The following is a 22,349-nucleotide window of genomic DNA, read 5'->3' as shown; positions in this document are numbered from 1 at the left end:
GACTGCGGGCAGGACCCTCACCCAGGGGGGCACTGGGGACCCTCCCCCAGGGGGCTGTGGGCGGGACCCTCACCCAGGGGGGCACTGGGGACCCTCACCCAGGGGGCTGTGGGCGGGACCCTCACCCAGGGGGGCAGCAGGGGAGCATCGGGGACCCTGGCTTTGCAGTCCCCTTGGCTGTTTGAACGTTGGCAGGAGAATTTAAACTTTATTTGTGAGTCTTCCTCCGAGCGTGGGAAGCCTCTGCTTCCTTCGTCCTCGCTGGGGCTGCTGTGTGATTTTTATGGGAACCAGGTGACTGCGGCCTGGTGGGCTTGTCTCTCACGTGGGTGGGCGAACCCAGGGCTCCTGGCTCCGGTACCCCTCACCAGAGGCACTCCGGCTCCCGGGAGGCTGACTGTTCCGCAGTTTAACCCTGTGAGCTCAGCTCTGTGTCTTGGATTCAGGGTCCGAGGCTAGAAACAGAGTAAGTTGGGCTGTTAATGTTTCATGTTGGGTAAATCAGCTAATATTTTAAATGTGCCTCAGTGCGAGGGTGCAGAGGAAAACATCTCTCCCCGAAGAGGAATGAGCTTACTGCCTGCGACCTAATGCCTGTCCTTCACCCTGCAGGGCGAGAAGTTCGGGCCGTTCGCCGGCGAGAAGCGGAGGCCGGAGGAGCTGGATGAGCACATGGACTACCGGCTCATGTGGGAGGTGAGTTACCGGCTGAGTTACCGGCTCCTGTGGGAGGTGGGTTACCAGCTGAGTTACCAGCTCATGTGGGAGGTGAGTTACCGGCTGAGTTACCGGCTCCTGTGGGAGGTGGGTTACCAGCTGAGTTACCGGCTCCTGTGGGAGGTGAGTTACCGGCTCCTGTGGGAGGTGGGTTACCAGCTGAGTTACTGGCTCCTGTGGGAGGTGGGTTACCGGCTCCTGTGGAAGGTGGGTTACCGGCTCCTGTGGGAGGTGAGTTACTGGCTCCTGTGGGAGGTGGGTTACCAGCTGAGTTACCGGCTCCTGTGGGAGGTGGGTTACCGGCTCCTGTGGGAGGTGAGTTATCGGCTCCTGTGGGAGGTGAGTGCGGGCATGCTGTGAGCCGTTGAAGTGTGTGTCTCTGCACCCCGAGTCTCTGCACCCCGTGTGCACTGATCGGGCGGGTTAACGAGTGCTGACTCCAGGTGGCCGACAACGTCGCGATGCTGCCATTTTAAGGAAGCTGAGTGACTTGAACGTTTGGCATTGGAAGAAGAGTACAGTTGATGTTCCTTCCTAGAGGATTCTAGAATAAGGTGACCAGACGTCCCGCTTTTGGCGGGACAGTCCCGATTTTTAACAATTTGTCCTGCGTCCCTCGACTTTTTGAAAACACCGCGGGACGAGGGACAAATTGTTAAAACACTTTATTCTAGAACTCTGAGGTTTATGGAGTTCCTCCCCGGAAGGGAATTCCCAGCCTGAGGGTGTTTGGATGTCAGGACTAGCATGCGCTGGGCTTGGTTTAGATTTTAGATCTGCTTTCTGTCCGTGCAATTACATTCCTTTACCTTCACCTCCGGCTGCTGACCTAGCGACTGAGAGACCAGCCCTGATCTCCATGCTGGGATGGAAATCCCACCTTAGAACGCACTGACCTTTAGCCACACGATAGCTGCTTCTGCCTCAGCATGAGAACGTCAGGAAAAGGCATCAGGATGACACGGCGCTCCCACCAGGCCCTGCTCTGTCCCCTCTTCAGAGGTGTCATCCTGTGAGGGCCCAGCAGGCATGCTGTGGGCATATGAGAAGCTTGGCGTCTGTTGATTTTTCTAGATTTTTCATCTGCGGAGGGAAGCCGTTTGACACCTGGGGCCGCGGAGTTAGCAGGGCAGTCAGTCATGACTGCCTACCAGGCAGCAGCATGGCAGAATTTCCAAGCACCAGGGCTTTACGTATGTTTGCCAGCAGAAAAGATTTTGTGTCTCTGGCTAAATAACATATTTTCAAAAATATAGCTACCAAAATACATGATGACAAGCTTTGTAGGTATTTTTGTAACATCTATTAATTACTATTGCATTATAGTAAATTATTATCTACACTAATAAAAGAGACATATGCAAATTGACCATCACTTTGAGACAACCATCAGCCAATCAGGAGTGAGTATGCAAATTAGCCAGACAAAGATGGCGGCAGCCCCACTCCCCCAGCTGCTGCAGGCCTCTGGGCGGCACACATGCAGGCGTGGAGCAACCAGGGGGGGCGGATGCCTACTATGAGGGGACGAGGGGCGGGGAGGGGAAGAGGAGCTACAGGAGTGACGCTCCAGCCGGAGCAAAGACTGAAGGCTCCGGCCGTACAATGACTCCGGCTGGAGGGAAGACCTGGGTCCGGGTGCTGAGGAAAACTGGTGCTGGCAGCCAGGGAAAGGAAGGCCTATTGCATGAACCTTCATGCATCGGGCCTCTCGTTTCAAAATAAATGAATACACCAGACACACGGGAACCTCTTATGTAATTGGGCTTTCAAAACAATAAATAGGGATTTTTTTGGGGAAAATTTCTTCCCAGCCCCCCATTTCACTTTACTGACACACGGGGTGTCCCCTCTTCCTGCTGCAAACCAGGGAAGACCCGGTGGGAGCAGGGCAGGGGCCAGGGGAGCCTGAAGTGTCTGCCTCATTAGCAGCGGGCAGGACCCTTCGTTCACACCCCAGGAAAGCCTGGACACTGGCGGGACCCGAGGCCTGAGTGGACTTTGTACTCTGCTTCCTAAAAGGCTGAGGTCCACATCAGCCTCAGATCCCGTCCCTGTCTCCAGGCTTCCTAGGGCGGAGAACAAAGGATTTGTACTGAGTGTGGCAAGAGTTGGGCCTGGGAGGGAGTATCTGAGTGTATTTATCCGTCAGCTGCATGGACACTGGTGGCCGGATGCACCTGGAGGCCCCAGCGAGCCTGGGCAGGGGCAGGCAGGGCCCAGCCCGGAGAGCCTCGCCTGAGAGGTGGCAGGGGGGCGGGCACAGGGCAGTGAATGGCAGGCTCTCAACACCAGCGGAAGAGAAGGAGCTGGGAAGGCAGGGCCCAAAGGACATCTAAATCCCTGCTCCCCGAGGAGGAAATGGGGGCATAGAGCGGGGGGGGGGGGGGGGGGGCGCGCAGTAGTGCTTGACCGAGAACACAGGCCTGGAGGATCATTTCTCTGCTCGTCCTGAGAAACGAGCTGCTGCGTGGGGTTCTCTCCAAAGCCGGACCAGGATACGCCGGGGGCGTATCCTCTCAGACAGGACAGGGTGGGGGTGCAGATAGGGAATTGCAGTGTGTTTTGGTGGATTCAAGAAGGTGTGTGCAGCCAAGACCGGTTTGGCTCAATGGATAGAGCGTCGGCTTGGAGACTGAAGGGTCCTGGGTTCGATTCCGGTCAAGGGCATGAACCTTGGTTGCGGGCACATCTCCAGTAGGGGGTGTGCAAGAGGCAGCTGATTGATAACTATCTCTCATCAATGTTTCTAACTCTCTATCTCTCTCCCTTCCTCTCTGTACAAAATCAATAAAAATATATTAAAAAAAAAAAAAGAAGGTGTGTGCAAAGCCCCAGGACCAGGAACGACCAAAGCTGCTTAGACAGGAAAGACAGTAAGGAGGGCGTATCTTCTCAATCAGATGGGATGCAGGGTGTATCCTCTCAGACAGAAAGGACGGGGGCGTATCCTCTCAGACAGGACGGGGGCGTATCCTCTCAGACAGACAGGACGAAGGGCATATCCTCTGGGACACACAGGAAGGGGGCGTATCCTCTCAGACAGGACGGGGGTGTATCCTCTCAGATGTCAGGGCTCGTTGTGAACAGATTCTCCTTCACCTGCGGCATCTCGGTGTCCTGCAGGGAGAGGCGGGTGGCACTGCCTTCGGCCATGATGTCCTCAGCACGGGGTGGGGAACAGGGCGTTGACAGGGACGGCGTTGGGTGAGGATGATCCCCGGTGTCTGGCCCCTCACTCACAGCACATGTGACAGATCCAGGAGAGATCATGAGGGAGCATGTTGGGAAAAGAGTACACCATCCGTTAGAAGAAAGTCAGGCTGCCTTCATGGTCTCCGAGCAGGTGGAGGCCCTTCCATCGTCCGCAGTGGCTGTCCGAAGGAGAAAGGTAGCTTGGAGGCCAGTCCCATGAAGACCTGCTGATCAGGGGGCACAATGAAGAGGATGAGAAAGCAGGGAAAGGGGGTGGGTGATCCTTCTAAGGCATTTGTCTGCAGAGATATTTATGTTCAAAATATATTAAAAAACTACAAACCGATTTCAAGGTAAAAAAAAAAAATGGGCAAAACACTTGAACAGGCATGTCACACAGGAAGATACCCAAATGGCCAGTACATGCGAGAGACAGCCAAGCTCATGCCACCTGGAAACCCAAACCAGCAGCTGGAGGGAGTCGCCGAGGGTGTCTCACCTGGAGTCCGAGGCGTCTGCATGCCTGGGGGAGAGCCCTGGTCCCGGTGCGCGGTGCGCGGTGCGCGGTGCTGGGTGTGGAGAGCGGCCGAGGAGGCGGGCGTCGGTGGGCGCCGGGGCAGGGAGGCTGTGCGCTGGTCCAGGGTGATCTGCTCCTGGTGACGTGGCCTTCCCAGGGGGCTGGTGACAGGTGGCTGGCCTCCAGCTGGACGTGGGTGGAGGTAACTCAACCCCGTGGGGCTTGCTGATACGTTGTGTTTGGAAAGAGCTAAGTCTGGAATGACGTTGAAATGTTTGGCCTGAGCCACCTGGGTGGCAGGCGGGGACGTACCTGAGATGGGGCATGTGGGGGAGAGAGGGATGGGGTGGATGCTGCCTGGGAACTTGTGAAGAGAGGGCATCGTGCTGACTTCACCCCAGGTGCCCACAGCATACACTTAACTGGATACAAGTACGGTCTACGTCATAGTCATTAGTTAAAGACTCCGTATTCAAGAAACATATCGGTGCCAAAACCGGTTTGGCTCAGTGGATAGAGCGTCGGCTTGCAGACTGAAGGGTCCCAGGTTCGATTCCGGTCAAGAGCATGTACCTTGGTTGCGGACACATCCCCAGTGGGGTGTGTGCAAGAGGCAGCTGATCGATGTTTCTGTCTCATCGATGTTTCTAGCTTTCTATCCCTCTCCTTTCCTCTCTGTAAAAAATCAATAAAATATATTTTAAAAAAAACATTGGTTACATGTATGTTATTGTTGACACTGGCGTGCTCAGAGAATGTCAAATGCAGAGGCTGCAGAAGGAAATGGTGTGTGGGTCCCCAGCTCTGCAGACGGTGAGGGACTGAAGCCGGTTTTCTTAGGTTCTGGGGACTGGGGGTGTGTGAGCCGGGGCTGGATATTGAAGGGGACGTTTTGTTTGGATGTTTCTCTCTCTCTGCAGCGCTCTGTGCTCGCAGCTGGTCTGCTGCCTGGGAACCTGACTCAGCACCAGGTTCCCAATGTGTTTTAGTTTTTTGGGGAAAATGTTTCTAATTGTTTAACATCTTTTATTTTCCCAGATTGTTTATGGAAGTCTTTTTAGGTGTTTGGAACAAAGAACTGTCTTCACCAAATGTCTTCCTTGTGCAGACGATAGTGTTCTGTTTTAGGTTCCAGATGGAATCACTTAGACGCCCGAGGGCAGATGCCACCCAGGAGGCCCGGTGGCATGCTGGGGACCCCCAGTGGCATGCTGGGAACCCCCGAACCCGCGCCGGGCCCGCTCCTCCCGGCCCGGGCCTTCTCCTTCCGACCTGGGCCGCTCCTGGGGGCCAGGCAGAGGGTGGGGGACGTGTGCTTTGGGAGTCAGGAGGCCCCCGCTGAGGATGCCAGCCAGCCTCCGGCCCTCCCACCACGCCCGGCCTAGGACAGAAGAGGCCCCGGCATCCAGGCCAGGAAGTCTGTTAAAAAAACAAGCAGCAGCGGAGTCTGCTTTGCTGGGAAACCTGCCGTCATTGTGGTTCTGATCACAACCCACAGTGCGATAGGGTTTTATCAGCAGATGCATTTGGCTCGGCAAACAGCGTCTTATTTCACAAAGCGGGACTGTGTCAAAGGGAGGACTTCACCCCGTGGCAGGCCCGGCGGGTGACTCATGAGTGTGAGGCTGTCCCCCGTTTCTTCCCCGCTTCGCCTGGCTGGCTGGGGTGGCGTTTCCTCCAGCCTGTGGCGGGCGGCGGGCGGCGGTGCAGGCGAGGTCGTGTTCGTAGGGGTGAGGACGTGGCATCCTCTCTCACACATCTCCCCTGGGTGGAGGCACAGGTAAGGTCACAGCTGTTCCTGCAGGAAATTCGAGAGGAACGGACGGAAGGAAGACGAGCAGAGGCTGTCTCCATGCTCACCCGCACGCCTGCTGCCCACCTGTGCCCCTCCTGTCACCTGTCACCGGGAACCGGCAGGCGGGGTGCTCTCACCGCTGGGCACGGCCTGGAGCCGGGGTCAGCTCTGAGGGAGCGGGGCCGGGAACACGTTGTTCTCAGGAAGGAGGAGGGCGCCAGCTCCCGCCGTGTCCTCACGAGGATGACACCTATGTTCCGTGTTCTGTCAGCAGCCCGTGCCGTGGCTGCTCCCTGTCTTGATGCTGTGTTAGGTGGGGGCACTGGGGAGACACCACCTGCAGGGAAGACACCGCTTGGGGGACCAGCATTGGGGTCTCCATGTCTCCATGACCCGTGTTCTCATTGGGAGCTTGAGAGCACACGGGGCCCACGTCTGTGTGCTGGTGGAACCTCCTAGAAGGGCAGTGCTGGGCGAGGGTCTCCCAGGGCGGGGCAAGCACTTCGGTGTGGGTGGGGGGAGCAGCGGAGGGAGGGGGCAGGTGCAGGGGCCACGGGCCTCAGCGAGCTGTTATGTCTCAGACCCTCATCTTCCGTTACACGTCATGCGTGATGACATGGGATGGGAGCAGTGGGATCAGCAGGTGTGGGCTGCAGGTCCACATGCTCTGGATGGCGCCTACAGGTCCCTGTGTGTCCCCTGTGTCCCGAAGGCTGGCAGGAAGGACATGCTTTATGTTTATCTTATCTATACTGATAAAATGGTAATATGCAAGTTGGTCACAACACCCTCACAGTAACAACCAAACAGCACGCTGCATGGTTCAACCAGGCCGGCAGAGGGGGCAGTTAGGGGTGACCAGGCAGGCAGGCAGGTGAGCAGTTAGGAGCCAGGGGATGCAGATTGTGAGAGGGATGTCCGACTGCCAGAAACCAGCAGTGGGTCATCCCCTGGGGGGTCCCGGGTTGGCGAAGTTCCAGGCTGGGCTGAGGGGACCCCTTCCCCCCTCGCCCCATGCACAGTTTTCGTGCACCGGGCCTCTAGTTTCAGCATAAATGAGACGGACGTTGCTTATCTGGCTGGGGTCACAGAGAGCTCTCGCTTCCTCTCTGAGTTCACATGTGAGCGACGCCTGTGTGAGCTGTTCCAGCACCTTCCTGAGCTGCCACCACGTCCCGAGCAGTGCGGGCGACGTGTGTATGCCCATGTGTTCATCCTGCTCCCAGAATGTGAGGTCATCGCCACTTGTCTTAGAGTCTTTTAATCCCTGAAGATAGAAACCCTGTCTACACTAGTGCTTGCTTTGAATATGTTATGTAAACATTACACTACCATAAAACAGCTCAAGTGAAGTTACGTTGTAAGGAGCCGTGTTTCTCTGAGTCACTGTGAACACCACCTCCCCATCTTTTCCTTTGAGCCCTAGCTTCGGCCTGTCTTCCCACGTGGCCAGTTTCTTCATGGAGCTGGGTAGCCCCTGCTCCCCTGGCCTGGCCGGACCTCCCAGCCCCCCTGCTGCTCAGCCGGGCGCCCAGGCCTGCAGCTCACAGTCTTTCCATCTGTCCCATCTGCTTTCTGGTTTAGGCCTTGGTTTCCAGGGTGGCCTGTGCCGGGACCCTGGGTGGGCTGGCGGAGGAGGCTGACTACATGCCTTAGGTCCCAGATCTGGCCAGCAGAGCACGCCCCATCGTCCTGCCAGTTCCTCAGCAGCCAGGCCCTCCCTGGTCAGTGTTTTCACCAAAGACCAGACCCTCTGGACACCACCGCCCATCGCTGCCCGTGAGACGGGGAGCTGGTCCACAGCCCTGCCTGGGCCTCCATAGGCCATCAGCACAGAAGCCTCTGCTCCCTCCTCTCTCTTCCCTCCTTCTTCCCTCCTCCTCCCTCCCTGATCGCCCTTCCCGCTTCCTCCTTCTCCCTCCCTCCTCCCTCCTCCCTCCTCCTTCCCCCCTCCCCTCTCTTCTCCCCCCCTCCCTTCTCATCGGCCAGCAGGGGCATATGGCCACTTTATACGCACCGGCAAAGAGTGCCTGTAAGTTAGATGGAAAACATGACATTTTTACTCCAAAGAATCCACACGCCTCGTGGACCCACAGGGTGCCTCGCTGTCCTCAGTGAGTCACCCAGCACGTCCTGTGGCTTCTCAGTGAGGAGTCATTGCGTGTTTTGGGGAACTGAGTGTCCCTGCCATTCGGTTCCTGTTCGTGAAGGCACGTCTCCCGGTGGCAGTCACCACGTCGGGGACAGATTTGTCGGGGGCTTTGCCCTGGGCACCCAGTGATCTGTGTTATGAGTGAGAGAACCGCAGGCCTTCGGAACGATGGGAGGAAAACAATAACGTACGCGACATTGCAGACCCGTCCAAACAGTAACGGTGCTTCCTCGTCTGTGGCTGACCAGTTTCAGAGCAAAGACCGACATTCACGAACATTCGTATTGATGACCCATTTCCACGTTTTTCTGTTCTCTGCCTGTCGGGGTGTCTGTCTCGTGCTGAGCTGAGTCTGTAGTGCTCTCCTCTGCCTTTGCTGGGCAGGGGGACAGAGCAGCAGTGACTGTGTCAGCACCGGTCATCGCGGCCAGACAGGGGGAGCCAGGGAGCCAGGGACCTGTGACGCCGGGCGGTGACAGAGGGGCCCTCCGTGCGGTGCAGCCACGGCGTTGGCTGTGAGCGGCACCGGTCGGTGATGTGTGCGCCATGCTGAGCAGGGGTTCCGTCTTCCCTGAGGTCCCGTCCGCTCTCCCCGCTCAGCCAGCTCTCCACGGCGCTGTCGGAGGAAGCCGGTGCCCCTTAGACAGGCTGGTGTCTCTCGGGTTGACGACAGGAGGAGAAGGTGCCGCTTTGCAGGCTGAGGCCTCAGCAGGACAGTCGCCACCGTTTCATTCCCATGGAAACTCAAATAGAAGAAGATGGTGCTGGGAGGAGGATTTGAACGGGCCGCACAGGCTGGTCAGAGGCTGGGATGGTCCCGGGTCCCGGGTCCTGAGAGGAGCTTTGTCTGCTTTGTTTGTGAGACTTTAAAAGGCCCACGTGCTGCCTTGGGGTTCGGAATTGGATGGAAATAGGCGGATGGAGATGTGAGCCAAGCTGTCTGTCCGGAGGGCGTGGGCTGGTGTCTCTGGAGGAGGGGGCTGCTGAGATGCTCTCTGGGCGTCTCCGTCTCCAATGGATTTCCCGGAGCAGAGAGCTGCGCGGCAGGAAGATCTTTTCCCGGGAGTTCTTCCTGGGAGAACAAGCCCTGGGAGCAGATCACCCAACGGCTGGTGTGGCCCATGAGACGGCCTGAGGCCCTGCAGGGTCTGACCTCGGCCGGTCCTTCTGGTCTCGGGGCCCACCACCTTCTCCAAGCCCCTTCATTCTAGCCGGGCCTCGAGGCCGTTCCTGGGACAGGGCCTTTCTACCTGCCTTCCCTCTGCTCCCTGCCGGCTTCTGCCTGCCCTCCACGGGGGCGCCCTCCCTTCAGAGCCGTCCCGGTCCCGGTCCCGGTCACCTGCTCGGACAGGCCCTCCCTCCCTCCGCTGGGTCTGCTCTGCGGGTGGGAGCGCCCCTCCCAGGGCTGCGTCTGTGCTGGTTCCCCGGCCGTGTTCGCGGAGGGTCCCGGCTGTAGCAAGTTCCCAGCTCCTGGTGGACACTCACATGTCTGTGGAATGAAGAACGACTGTCCACACGTATCATTGAAATGTGTTCATTGGCTAGTTCTGCTCCTCCTGACACAGTGGGATCAGACACCCCGGAACCGGTTCTCCTGGCCCACGTCTGTGAAGACGAACTTCCCAAGCTCTGCTCCCAGCGCCGGGCCTGGAGAGCTCGCCGCCCGCTCCGTGTCCTCCCGCCTGGAGGCTGCTGCATGTCCACACGGAGCGCATGTTTTACGCGGCAGAGCATGTGCCCAGAACTGCACAGCCAGGTTCTGGAGAAGCTAGATTTGAACAACCGGCATTCCAGAAGGTTCAGTGGCGTGCCTGCTCCTGTGGCTGCTTCCGCCCACCAGCGGAAAGCTGAGGAGGCCCGGTGGGGAGGGCACAAAACCGAAAGCCAGCCTCCTGTCCTCAGCGAGCCATGCGAGAGGCAGGGGAAGGCCGAGGGACTGGCTTGTCCCCTGCTGGGTCACGTGGGAAGTGATGGCTGGAGGGCGGGTCCCGGCAAGGCCAGCAGCTCCTCAGGGAAGGGAGGCAGGAAGCAGGTGTGGAGAGGAATGGGAAGGGTGGTTCCAGCTCCCCATCTGCCAACGGGGGAGCCGAGCGCCACCCCCTCTCCTGTAGAGCAGAGAGGTGGGCTGCTGTACGGTTCTCCCTCCACAACTGCCGTTGTGACACCCCCACTGAGCTGGTGGGGCTCCGTGGTGGAGCATCGACCTATGACCCAGGAGGTCACGGTTCGATTCCTGGTCAGGGCACATGCCCGGGTTGTGGGCTCCATCGCCAGAGGGGGGCATGTAGGAGGCAGCCGATGAATGAGTCTCTCTCATCATTGATGTTTCTGTCTGTCTCACTTCCTCTCTGACTTCAATAAAATGTATTTTTTAAAAAGACAAACGGAGGAATAGATCACCTGGACTGGACGAGAGCTGCCGGCATGGTGATCCTGAGAGCTGATGATGCTGCAAGTCAGCTGGAAGCCGCCTGAGGGAGCAGGGGCCGGTTGGCTTGAGTGTGTGTGTGTGTATATGTGTGTGTGTGTGCGCGCACACACATTTGTGTGTGTGTTTCGTGTGTATATATGTGATGTGTGTATGTGTGTGCGTTTGTGTGTGGTATGTGTTGTGTGTTTGTGTGTATTGTGTGTTTGTGTGTATATGTGTGTGCGTTTCTGTGTGTGTGTGCGTGTTTCTCTGTGTGTATGTGATGTGTGTGAGTGTGTCTGTGCGCGCGTTTCTATGTGTGCATGTGATGTGAGTGAGTGTGTGTGTGTGCGCGCGTTTCTGTGTGTGTATGTGATGTGTGTGAGTGTATGTGTATGTGATGTGTGTGTGTGCGCGCGCGTTTCTGTGTGTGTATGTGATGTGCGTGTGTGTGAGTGTGTTTCTGTGTGTGTATGTGATGTGTGTGAGTGTATGTGTATGTGATGTGTGTGTGTGTGTGCGCGCGCACATTTCTGTGTGTGTATGTGATGTGTGTGAGTGTATGTGATGTGAGTGAGTGTGTGTGTGTGAGGAAGTGTGTGTGTGAGTGTGTGTGCATTTCTGTGTGTGTATGTGGTGTGTGTGTATGTGAGTGAGTGTGTGTGAGTGAGTGTGTATGTGATGTGTGTGAGTGTGTGTGTGTGAGTGAGTGTGTATGTGATGTGTGTGTGTGTGTGTGTGTGTGTGTGTGTACGGAAAAGCGGGGTGCTCACCGCCGTCTGCTCCACGCCTGCCAGCAGGAGAGGCGCCCTCTTTGGATAACACGTCGCGTCCTGCCCCACGTGCGTGCATATGCTGACGCTGCCCGTGACCGCTCCTCTGTGTTGCAGGTCCGCGGGAGCCGGGGCGAGGTCCTGTACGTGCTGGACGCCACCAACCCGCGCCACGCCAACTGGCTGCGCTTCGTGCACGAGGCCCCGTCGCAGGAGCAGAAGAACCTGGCCGCCATCCAGGTGAGCCTGAGCACGTCACTGGGCGGGTGGGGGTCCCCGAGGGCCGGCTCCTTCCCACTGGGCTGCGTGTGCTCGGAGCTCCGCGAGGGCCCGCTCCTTCCCGCCGGGCTGCGTGTGCTCGGAGCTCCAGGAGGGCCTGCTCCTTCCCGCCGGGCTGCGTGTGCTCGGCGGGCCCCAGGGCTCAGCGAGGACCCGCTCCTTCCCGCCAGGCTGTGTGCGCTCGGCTATCCCGGGGCTCAGCGAGGGCCGGCTCCTTCACGCCGGGCTGCATGTGCTCGGCGGGCCCCGGGGCTCAGCAAGGACCCGCTCCTTCACGCTGGGCTGCGTGTGCTCGGAGCTCCGAGAGGGCCGGCTCCTTCACGCTGGGCTGCGTGTGCTCGGAGCTCCAGGAGGGCCCGCTCCTTCCCGCCGGGCTGCGTGTGCTCGGAGCTCCGAGAGGGCCCGCTCCTTCCCGCCGGGCTGCGTGTGCTCGGAGCTCCGAGAGGGCCCGCTCCTTCCCGCCGGGCTGCGTGTGCTCGGAGCTCCGAGAGGGCCCGCTCCTTCCCGCCGGGCTGCGTGTGCTCGGCGGGCCCCGGGGCTCAGCAAGGACCCGCTCCTTCACGCAGGGCTGCGTGCGCTCGGCGGGCCCTGGGGCCTGCCTCCAGCTCAGCGGGAACTCTAAATCAGAGCAGGCATGTGCAGGGCGGGCACGCCGCAGCGACCTACCTCCCCCCCCCCCCCCCCCGCCACTCGTTCTGTGGACCCCGGGGGGGGGGAGGGATGGAGTGGGGGATGAGTTATCTGCTCTGATATTGTCCTGGCGGCTCCTGCTGTCAAGGTGGCCGATTCACCAGGGATGTTTGCTGGTCGGTGTTTAATTTGACGGCGCATTTGGCTCCGAGCATGGTCGTCTGTTGTTTGGGAAAGGCTTCCTGGAGGAAGTGTACTGGGGCGGCCCACGGCTCTGAACTTCTCAGGCTGGTGTGTGAGTCAGGGCGCTCCAGAGAAACAGCCAGGAGGGGGTATAGCCGTGTGTCTCTCTGTCTGTCTGTCTGCCTAACTTCCTACCTTCCTGCCCAGAGACAGAGAGAGGCACAGAGATTGGTTATAGGGAACTGGCTTGTGGGGGAAAGAAGCTGGCAAGACCCACCTCTGCAGAGGCCATGTCCAGAGGCCACAGGCTGCTCCGAAACCCGGGGGGCCGACGCCTCACCATCGGTGTCCGGCCGGAAGGGCAGGTGTCCCCTGGCGGAAGGTCAGGGCGGGAGAATTCTCCTTATGGGGGAGGAGCACCCTTCTGTTCCACGCAGGCCATTCACAGATCGGACAGGGCCCAGCCACGCTGTGGAGGGCAGTCTGCACTGTTCACCTTTACCTCCATCTGCTGACACGTCAGGCTCATGCAAAACGCCCCAGGGAACGTGTGGGCAGCTGCCCGGCACCCCGAGACCCACTCAGGGTGACAGGGTAAAATAGCCGTCCCGGGAGGGAGCCCGGCTTTCGCGTTCTGTATTCCTGTCTTCTGACTTCGTGCTGCCTACAGGTTTAGGCTCCGATGCAGACTAGAGGTGGACTCGGGCGATAAAGAGAATAAGGAAATGTTCTGCTGAGAAACAGACTGATCACACGTGAAAACCCAGCCCCGGACTTAAACTGCCGAGGAGAGAAGGGAGAGTCAGGGACCCAGCATTCCGCTGAGTATTCACCCTCTGTGAAGTTCTAGAAGCTTCATACACATCAGGTCACTTATTCATACAATTCCCGAGACTTTAGTACTTTGCTGAGCATCATGTTGATGTCAGTCAGTTCTGAGTATAAAGCCAACAGTGGCAAGAGGCAGAAAGCACAGAATTAGGTTGTAAATTTACCAAAGACACAGTCCCGGAGAAATTTAATTTCCTGATGTCATCGGCGGTCCACGTGTTTTCAATACAAATGAGTGTTGGATAACCGATGTGATTACTGTCTCATTTTTTGTGGAAAAATGAGAGATGCCTCTTCCCAGAGGGCTGGCTTGGGTGGAAAACGGGATCTTTTGGCAGCCAGATATATTCAGTCCACTTTTAAAATTATTTATGACACACATTAATCCAACTGATCCAGCCAACGATGGAGACGGATCTTTTCTTAATGTGAAGACATTCATTTCTTTCAAGGACCTTATCTGCTTTTGTAGTTCCCTGAGGCAAACTCATATCACAAGGTCTCAGTCCCGTCATCATTTTAATTTATAGACTCTGCCTGGATTTCAATGGTACTAATTTCAGGACTGCCTACAGAGCTATGACATGTACTTTGCTCTCCTGTTGTCTTGTATGTTCTTTATTATTGGGTTTTAGATAATATTCTTCTCAAATTAGATTCTTTTCTCCTTATGCTTTTAAGCTTTCCTCAAGTTCCTTCAGTGGAGGAATTGTTTCCTCTTTCCTGCTTTTTGTGTTTGTTTGCTTGTTGGTCCTTCAGCATCAGTAGCTCTCTCCATTGCCTCGGTATTTCAGGGCGTCACCCGCTGAGCTGTGAGCTCCATGTGAGAACCCTGCGGCTATCCTTGCTCCCCCCCTGCATTTTCCTTAGAGTGAGCGGTCCCTGTAGCTAATGGGATGCTCTGTCCATACGTGTTCGTCTCCATCTTTTATTTCCCACAGCTGCCCCTCTCTGCTCCTGTTATCCTACAGGTCTCTCTCTTAAAAAAAACAATAAAAAAATTTATTATTTTTAAATCCTCACCCGAGGATTTACTCATTGAGTTTAGAAAGAGAGGAAGGGAGAGAGAGAAACATAGATGTGAGACAGAAATATCTATCAGTTGCCTCCAGTAAAATGTTCCCCGACTGGGGAATCAACCCCCCAACCTAGTGGGTATGTGCCCTGAGTGGGAATCGAACCCACAACCTTTTGATGTACGGATGATGCTCCAACAGCTGAGCCACTGAGACCAACGGAGCCCGGGCTGTGGCAGGTCTCTCTGTGAGTAAGTGGCTTTCCAGACCGACACCATGCCCCTGCCTGTTCCGTGCACCCGGTAGTGCTTTCTTCCTCTGTATCAGTGGTGTTTCTTTTCTCAGAGGAAACAGGATCTACAGAAGCCGACCCTCCCACTGTCCGTGCTCCAGGAGGGGACCGCTCACCCTCACAAGGTGGGCGGGGTCAGAATGGGCCGCAGACCGGCCAGCGGCTCTGGGACGCTTCAGCCTGAGCCCAGTTAGACTCTGCGTCTGTGTGTCTGGTTCGCTCCCCAGGTGGTGTTTTCCTGCCTGAACAGTAGCTGGAGGGCCAGATCCCTCCGGGCTCAAATTCGCACCCGCCCTCTGGGGGGAGAGCGGGAAGCTGGGGTTCCGTGGCTGACGGTGGCCAGCCTCCCGGTGGGTGGGGGCAGCTTCCTGGGGAGTGCATGCCAGAAACACGGACGTGGTAAGAGGAGCCCATGTCCTGCATAACATTATGAATCCCCTACACTCCAAATTGCATCTGAGACTTGGGGGCACTCGGGAAATTTTTTATTTGAGCTGTACGTCCCCGGAGTGGCGTAAATAAGAACCGTTTGTGGCTTTCGTGGTGGGAAACGTCAGTACTTGGTCCAATTTTTTTGGATGAGGGATTACGAATCTGAGGTCTGTTTTCATGGAGGATTGGAACTTTTTTGTGGAGATTCGATTATATTTCTCGTTTTGTAATTTATTGGAATTTTTGGAAAAATTGCTTTGGAAATGATGGTTTAAAATATCTGAGTTATTGAAGAAGGATCATGTAGGCAAATAGTTCTTTCCACAGGCACACATTTTAGAGTAATTTAGGGGAACTGCTTGTTCAGACTTCTGAAAACCATGTCCCAGTAAGCCACAGAATTCTGAATATGAAAGATGTGGCTTAAAATGAACCAAAGGAATCCTGAAGCTCTACAAGAAATGGGCAATTCTTAGCTGTTAATTTTGTAGCACCGAGGGGGAGACATGTATATATAATACTTGAAAAATTAGTTGACCTCAGTGTTTTTGCAAGCTTTCAAAAAGTTTTTGTGGTAGAAAACTCTTTGTTGAAGCACAGAATGAGGTCACTTCACGTTGGCACTTGGAATTCCTTGGACATCGCAGAGAAAATCTTACCTCTCGTGCTCTCTGGGATGTGGTTTCCTTCATCCTCCGGGACCGAAGGAAATGAAAGGCGCTGGGTGTTCTCCAAAGAGCCGCCTCAGAGCCCGGCCGGGGGCTCTCCTCCCGGGGGTCAGGGGCAGCCTGAGGGGGCCAGAGGGCACTGGGCCTTGAGCTGAGTGTGTGGTATCGACACGGCTCCGCCTCAGTTCTGAAGTCGGATGGGGTCCCCGTAACTGGGAGACAGACTCGATGACTTAGCAGCTGCCCTCCGGGCCCTGCCAGTTCGAGAAGAGACTCCGGCAGTGTTCCCAGAGCCTTCGCATGGCAGAGCCGGAGAGACTGTCTCCAATCGGCAGCGGTGTGGACGCGTGAGCCCGATAGGACCGTCTCCTGTGCCATCAGCCCTGGGTGCTGGCGGGCCGCTCACGCTGACGCAGAGTCCGGGGTCAGTGGTACCGACACGGGCCACACAGCCAGCCAGCAGAAAGGAATACGGGACAGCCCACATTGTATTGTAGTTCCTCCAATTGCTTTTTTCTGTTTGTTTCTTGTCAGGTTCACACAAGTGAATTTCTACAATATTTTCCAGGCTGTCTGTTATAAAATAGTGAGGGGCCAGGGCCACGTATTTTCTCCCATGGCACCCTCACACATCCGTCAGGAGCTGGCCCATCTGTGCATTAAGGGGTTACTTCCAGCGAGGGGCGGGCTTGTCTTCCGAGGGCGAGCATTTGAACTGGAGTTCTGTGAACGCTCGAGGGGACACGTCCCCTGGGCCTGTCCTGACCCGCCCCTTCGCTCACACCCCCATACACTGTCAGGAAGTGGGGGCTTCCTTCTCCGGCACGAATCTGTTACCGCTCAGCGCCTTCTCCGTTCCCTGCGGCAGCCCTACCCAGCGGCCGATGGCCCCAGGCTCCCAGCTGTAAGCTCCAAGGGGATCTTACTGAGCGTGTGTCCTGACGGGCTGGCACTCCAGTTCTGCGTTCATGGCTCGCCTTCCCGACCCCTCTGAGCGGCGGGCACGGGGGTGGCTTCTGCTGTGGGACAATGGTCACGCTGTTCCCTGCCCCAGGACGTCACCTTCTGGGACGTGAGCGATGCCGCTGGTCACAGGAACGGCGTGACAGAAGCACAGGAATCCACGATCGCTCCAGCTGGAGCTGAGGCCTCGCGAGCTTCTCTGAAGCACCACGTGGGCTTAGGGGGTCAGAGGGTGTCACGGAGCAGGGTCAGAGCCGAGGGCTTGCCGCGGTGCCTCTGTGATCGCATGCGCCCGGGCTGTGAGTGGGCAGACGGCACGGGAGGCAGGGTCACCTGAAGGCCATTGGGACGCCAGGACCACGCGGTTCAGGCTGCAGGGTCCACTTGCTGAGCCACAGGAGGCCTCTCTGGGGACAGGGCTGCTCTGTGTATTGAGAGCCCCGAGCTGGGGCTGCAGAGGGGCAGGAGCCTGCCAGCACTACTGGCAGAGGCCGTGAGGGGGGGTATATATATATATATATATACACAAATAAACATATATAGTATACAGTTTTTCCATAGATATTACATTTAATAAATATTCTAAAACCAATTATTAGACATTTTATCTTTCTAATTTACATCGTTGGACATTTAAGCTGTTTTAACTTTAAAATATATACACACTGAGTGGCCAGATTATGATGATCTCTGAATGCATAATAATCTGGCCACTCAGTGTATATCCTATATAATAAAAGGCTAATATGCAAATTGTCCCCTCAACCAGGAGTTCGACCAGCAGGGAAGCCAGCCAACTGCCCATGTCCCCTCGCCCTGGCCAGGCTGACTGGACCCCACCCATGCACGGATTCATGCACCGGGCCTCTAATATATGTATACACACTGAGTAGCCAGATTCTTATGCATTCAGAGATCATAGTAATCTGGCCACTCAGTGTATGTGTATATATTGATTTCAGAGAGGAAGGGAGAGGGAGGGAGGGAAAGAGGGAGGAAGAGAGAGAGAGAGAGAGGGAGGGAGAGAGGGAGAGAGAGAGAAACATCAGTGATGAGAGAGAAACTTTAGATGATGCCTCCTTCATGTCCCCTCGTGGGGATCAGGCCTGCAGCCGGTGACGTGCCCTTGACTGAGAATCGAACCGAGACCTCCTGGTTCCTAGGTTGACACTCAACCACTGAGCCAAGCCCTCTGGGCAAGCTCTTGTGCCTTTTTGGTGTAACGAGCGACACAGAGTTTTCAGAGAAAGCATGTTCAACGGAATCACCCTGGGCCGGTGACAGGAAACCAGCAGTACCGGGAGGCGGCCAGCCCGAGAGGCGCCACGCAGGAGGGACTGTACGGAGGGAGGGACCGTGTACGGGGCAGGGCCAGCGACCCCAGCGACCTCAGTGACCCCGGTGACCGGCCGCGGTGGCTGAGATCCAGTGAACGTGGGGTCTTCAGGGAGTGAGTGGCCAGGCTGAGGCCGGCAGGGAGGTGCTGCTGAGGCGGAGGCCGGGCCAGCGGGCCTGGTTCCTTGCCTGGCAGCGGGGCCGGGAGGAGCAGCGGGTGTGGAAATCACCGGTGTCCAGAGGCCAGGCCTCTGGCAGGCGCCCCGGGAGGCCCTGCACAAGGAGGAGAAAGCCATGATGGTGGTGGAGGGATCATTCCCTTCATTGTAGGCAAGGGAGCCAGCGAGTTGCTGGGCAGCCAGCGAGAGGAAGAGCTCCTGGCGGCCGCGGTGGAGGAGCTGTCAGACAGCTCCCTGAAGGGAACTGCTGGAGTCACCGCGGAGGGACTGCCGCCTCCCGGGCCGTGGCTCCAGGAAGACCTGCCGGGAAGACCTGCGCGGTTCCCTGAGCTGCGGCGCTGCCACAGCTGATGAACGTGGCATTTCCTGCCGCTCTCAGATTCGCTCTCAGAGCCCCGGGCGGTCAGGCTGTGTCCGGTGATTCGTTTCAGTCTGTGTTTCATCTTCAAAATTAAAAATCACTATCTTTCTCGGCGCTGTGAAGGCCGGCACCACGCTCATGACTAATGTGCTCGCCGGACAATGACTAACGAGCGTTCGTGGGTGCTGATGAGATAAGACTGAGACTCAGGCTGCTCTGGAGGCTGCACTGGGTGCGTCCCGCTTGCTCTGGGGAACTCACAGCAAGCGGCTCACGCATCCCGGACTGACTGCTGGGCGTGAATTGGACACGGGCCGCTCGGCTGCGTGTCCACGTTGGCGTGAACCGGTGTAGCTGCACGCACGGTGATGGCGTGTGGGAGCGGGTTCGGGGTCCGCGATCAGACCTCACTGTTAAGTTCCTGGGGCACGGGACCCAGACCTCCCGGGAACCTCCAGTCCTGTGGGCGCCTTCTGGGAGCCGTGGCCAGGGGTCAGGTTCGCTCCGGCTTTGACCTTTGAACCCAGGCTCCCGTGTGTGGTATCTGATGAGCACAACCATCTTTTCCCCCTTCCAAGGCATTTTTCTAATACATTTTGTTTTTAAAATTACAAAGTAACCTGTTTGTGGAGGAAAAATCTAAAAGAGCATTGAGTATGGACTCCCCTTCTCCCAACCAAACACGAGGACTGTGAACGGCTGGATGCATATTTCCCTATCTTTCTTGTGTCTACATACACACATGCACGTGTGTCCACACTCCTGCCTCCCCCACCCCCACCCCGTCTCCCGTGAGCCCTGGGGCCCCAGAGGGGAGGCTTGTTCTCTGCTGGGCTCAGTGGATCCCATTCCTGTGGGGGCGTTCCGTCTTTGTTTCCCCCCCCCCCCCCCTCCGTCCTCCCTCAGGCTTCAGGAGGCCCAGGCTGGCTTTGCTTCTCTCCACCCTCAGCAGCCACGCCAGGAGCCCACCCCGACAGGTCCGCCCGCAGCCGCCCAGGCAGCAGGCTTCATGCTCCACCGACGGCCAGCGAGCCTGTGCCTGGGGTTCCGTAGCCTCCCATCCTCCCCCTCCGTCCACTAGGGGCTGAGAGTTCTCTTGTGGTGCTTAGCCATCCTTCAGCCCCATTGGCTTCTGTCTTCGGGAATTTTCCGGAAAGCTTTGGGGTGCGGGTGGGACTAGCTTTCCCGCCCTCTGCCCTGAGGGGGTTTGGGAGCCATGGGGACTCCAGGAAGCTCCAAAGGCCCGGGTGCCACGCCTTTTTCCTGTGTCTGGTCCAGCGCTTTGGTTTCGGGCGGGTTTGTGATGAAATCCTAACGTTCATTTTTCTTGCCTTTTTGCATCGAATGTTATTCACAATGACTCCATTGGCACACCGTCGCTCCCAGCCTGGGTGCAGGGGCGGCATGTCACTCAGCATGGTCCTTCCTGCTGCAGTCACAGCCTCAGGGTGGCCGGACAGGCCGGTCGCTGAGCACCGTTCACTGTTAGAAGATTAAATAATTACCCGTTTTATCCGATGTCTGTAAACGTCACTGTCTGTAACAGATGTGTGTGTTTTATGTGAAAGTGACAGGATATAGTCAACTTCCCTCTTCCGTGTCCAGATTAACTGGATGTGTAGTCAGTAATAGCTGAAACCGGTGTGGCACAGTGGATAGAGCATCGGCCTATGGACTGAAAGGTCCCAGGTTCCATTCCAGTCAAGGGCATGTACCTTGGTTAAGGGCACATCCCCAGTAGGGGGTGTGCAAGAGGCAACTGATAGATGGTTCTCTCTCATCGATGTTTCTAACTCTCTATCCCTCTCTCTTCCTCTCTGTAAAAAAATCAATAAAATATATTAAAAAAAAAATAAAGTCAGCAATAGTCATGTTTAGGGGTGCACGCCCCCCAGGGCCTCTGCAGTGATTTCCCAGTTCCCAGTGGAAGCCCCCGGTTTCTTTCTATTGCACGACAGGAAGGAGAGAACATCTTCTACTTGGCGGTCGACGACATCGAGTCGGACACGGAGCTGCTCATCGGCTACCTGGACAGCGACATGGAGGCGGACGAGGAGGAGCTGACGGCCCCAGACGGGGGCGGCCCCCTCGCTCCTGGGGAGTCTGCACCCGGCAGGACAGGTACGCTCTCCTCTGACCTGGCCAGCGGGAGTGGGGGAGAAGCAAGGCTGGGCGAGTGACGGCTGCAGAACCGAGTTAGCTTTGCCAGCACTGTGCTCGGCGGTGCCCAGCCGTGTGCCTAGCGTTCTGCTGGGCGTGGTGACAGTGTGCCCTGCGTCACCGACAAGGTCACGGATGCCCTGCTCTCCGGGGTACACGGGGGAGCCGGAGTGAAGACTTCAGCGCCAGCCCTGCACCTGCCTTGTGACCTGGAGAGTCCCTGCGTCTCTGAGCTTTACCCCCCTTGTCCCAGACGTGCTGTGATTGTGCCCATTGCTTAGGTACGCCTCCTACTTCGATATCACCGCCCCTATTGTTCTTTAGCTAACAAAATAGCAATTGCCGTGATTTTTGTGGGGAAAAAAAAAATCAAAATTAGTAGATTTTAAAACATAGGATTAAGTACTTATTTCGTTGCTGTTTTTATTTAGAACAAAACTCCAAACCCAAACCAAAACAACCAACCAACCAAGAAATAACAGAAGCTGCCCTGATCGCTGTAGCTCAGTGCACTGGTCCATGCATCCAAGGGTAGAGGGTTCGATTCCTGGTCATGGGCACTTACCTGGGTGGCAGTTGGATCCTGGGCCACTCAGGGCACTCGTGGGGGCAGCCGGTCATTGTGTTTCTCTCACATCGAAGTTTCTCTCTCTCTTTCTTTCTCTCTCTCCCTCCTTCTCTCCCTCCTTTTGCTCTCTATAAAAACCAATGAAAAAAATATCTTTGGGTAAGATTAAAAAAAAAAAATCCTATATCATAAAAGCCCAATATGCAAATCAACCAAATGACGGGACAACCGGTGGAATAACTGGTTGCTGTGATGCACACTGACCACCGGGGTCAGGTGACCAATGCAGGAGCTGGCCCCAGCCCGCAGGCCCCAGGCCAGCCAAAGCAGGTGCCAGTGGGGGCACTTGGTCACCCCGCCAGCCGTCCCACAGACCAGCCCTGGTCGCTGGCCTGGCCGAGGGACCCCACCCGTGCACGGATTCTGTGCACCGGCCTGTAGTAAAAGATAAAGAGAAGAAAGGAGACTGCCCATATGCCTAGCAATGAAGAGCTTTGCTAAACAAATTATGGAACCTTCACTTCAAACCATTCTTTTTTTTTTTATTTTTTTTTTTTACTTTTCCATGTTAAATGGAAAAAAAGAGCAACACATAACATTGCATATAAAGTATGATCATACTTGTAGCTCTTTCTAGGTTGAGTGTGGAATACGAAAGCACAGAATCAGCCAGAAATGGACGGAGGGCTTGTCTCTCCCTGCCTGGTGGTTTGTGAATTTTATTTTCTTCAGACTTTCTGCATTTTCTCCATGTGAGCTTGTGGGTAATCAGAGACGGTATGTGAGTTAAATACATGCTCGGGCAGAGCTGCGATGGTGGCAGGCTGGTCGGCGGCCGCGGGGTCTCCCTCGCCCGCTCTCAGGGCCTGTCACATGGACTGACATTCCTCCTG

General features: G+C 56.5%; 1 protein-coding gene across 1 annotated transcript in view; it reads left to right on the top strand.

Moving 5' to 3' along the window:
• PRDM5 (PR/SET domain 5) overlaps positions 1–22,349 on the top strand; it is a 75,175-nt gene that overhangs the window by 11,100 nt on the left and 41,726 nt on the right. The window contains exons 2-4 of the mRNA XM_036450417.2: positions 613–696; positions 11,677–11,799; positions 20,687–20,849. Coding sequence (XP_036306310.1) covers positions 613–696; positions 11,677–11,799; positions 20,687–20,849 — 370 coding nt within the window. The remainder of the gene's footprint in view (positions 1–612; positions 697–11,676; positions 11,800–20,686; positions 20,850–22,349) is intronic.

This window comes from Pipistrellus kuhlii, unplaced genomic scaffold, assembly GCF_014108245.1.
Source record: "Pipistrellus kuhlii isolate mPipKuh1 unplaced genomic scaffold, mPipKuh1.p scaffold_m20_p_21, whole genome shotgun sequence".
Classification (NCBI taxonomy): domain Eukaryota; kingdom Metazoa; phylum Chordata; class Mammalia; order Chiroptera; family Vespertilionidae; genus Pipistrellus; species Pipistrellus kuhlii.
The sequence above is the reverse complement of the archived record's forward strand: the minus strand, read 5'-3'. Positions and strand labels throughout refer to the sequence as shown.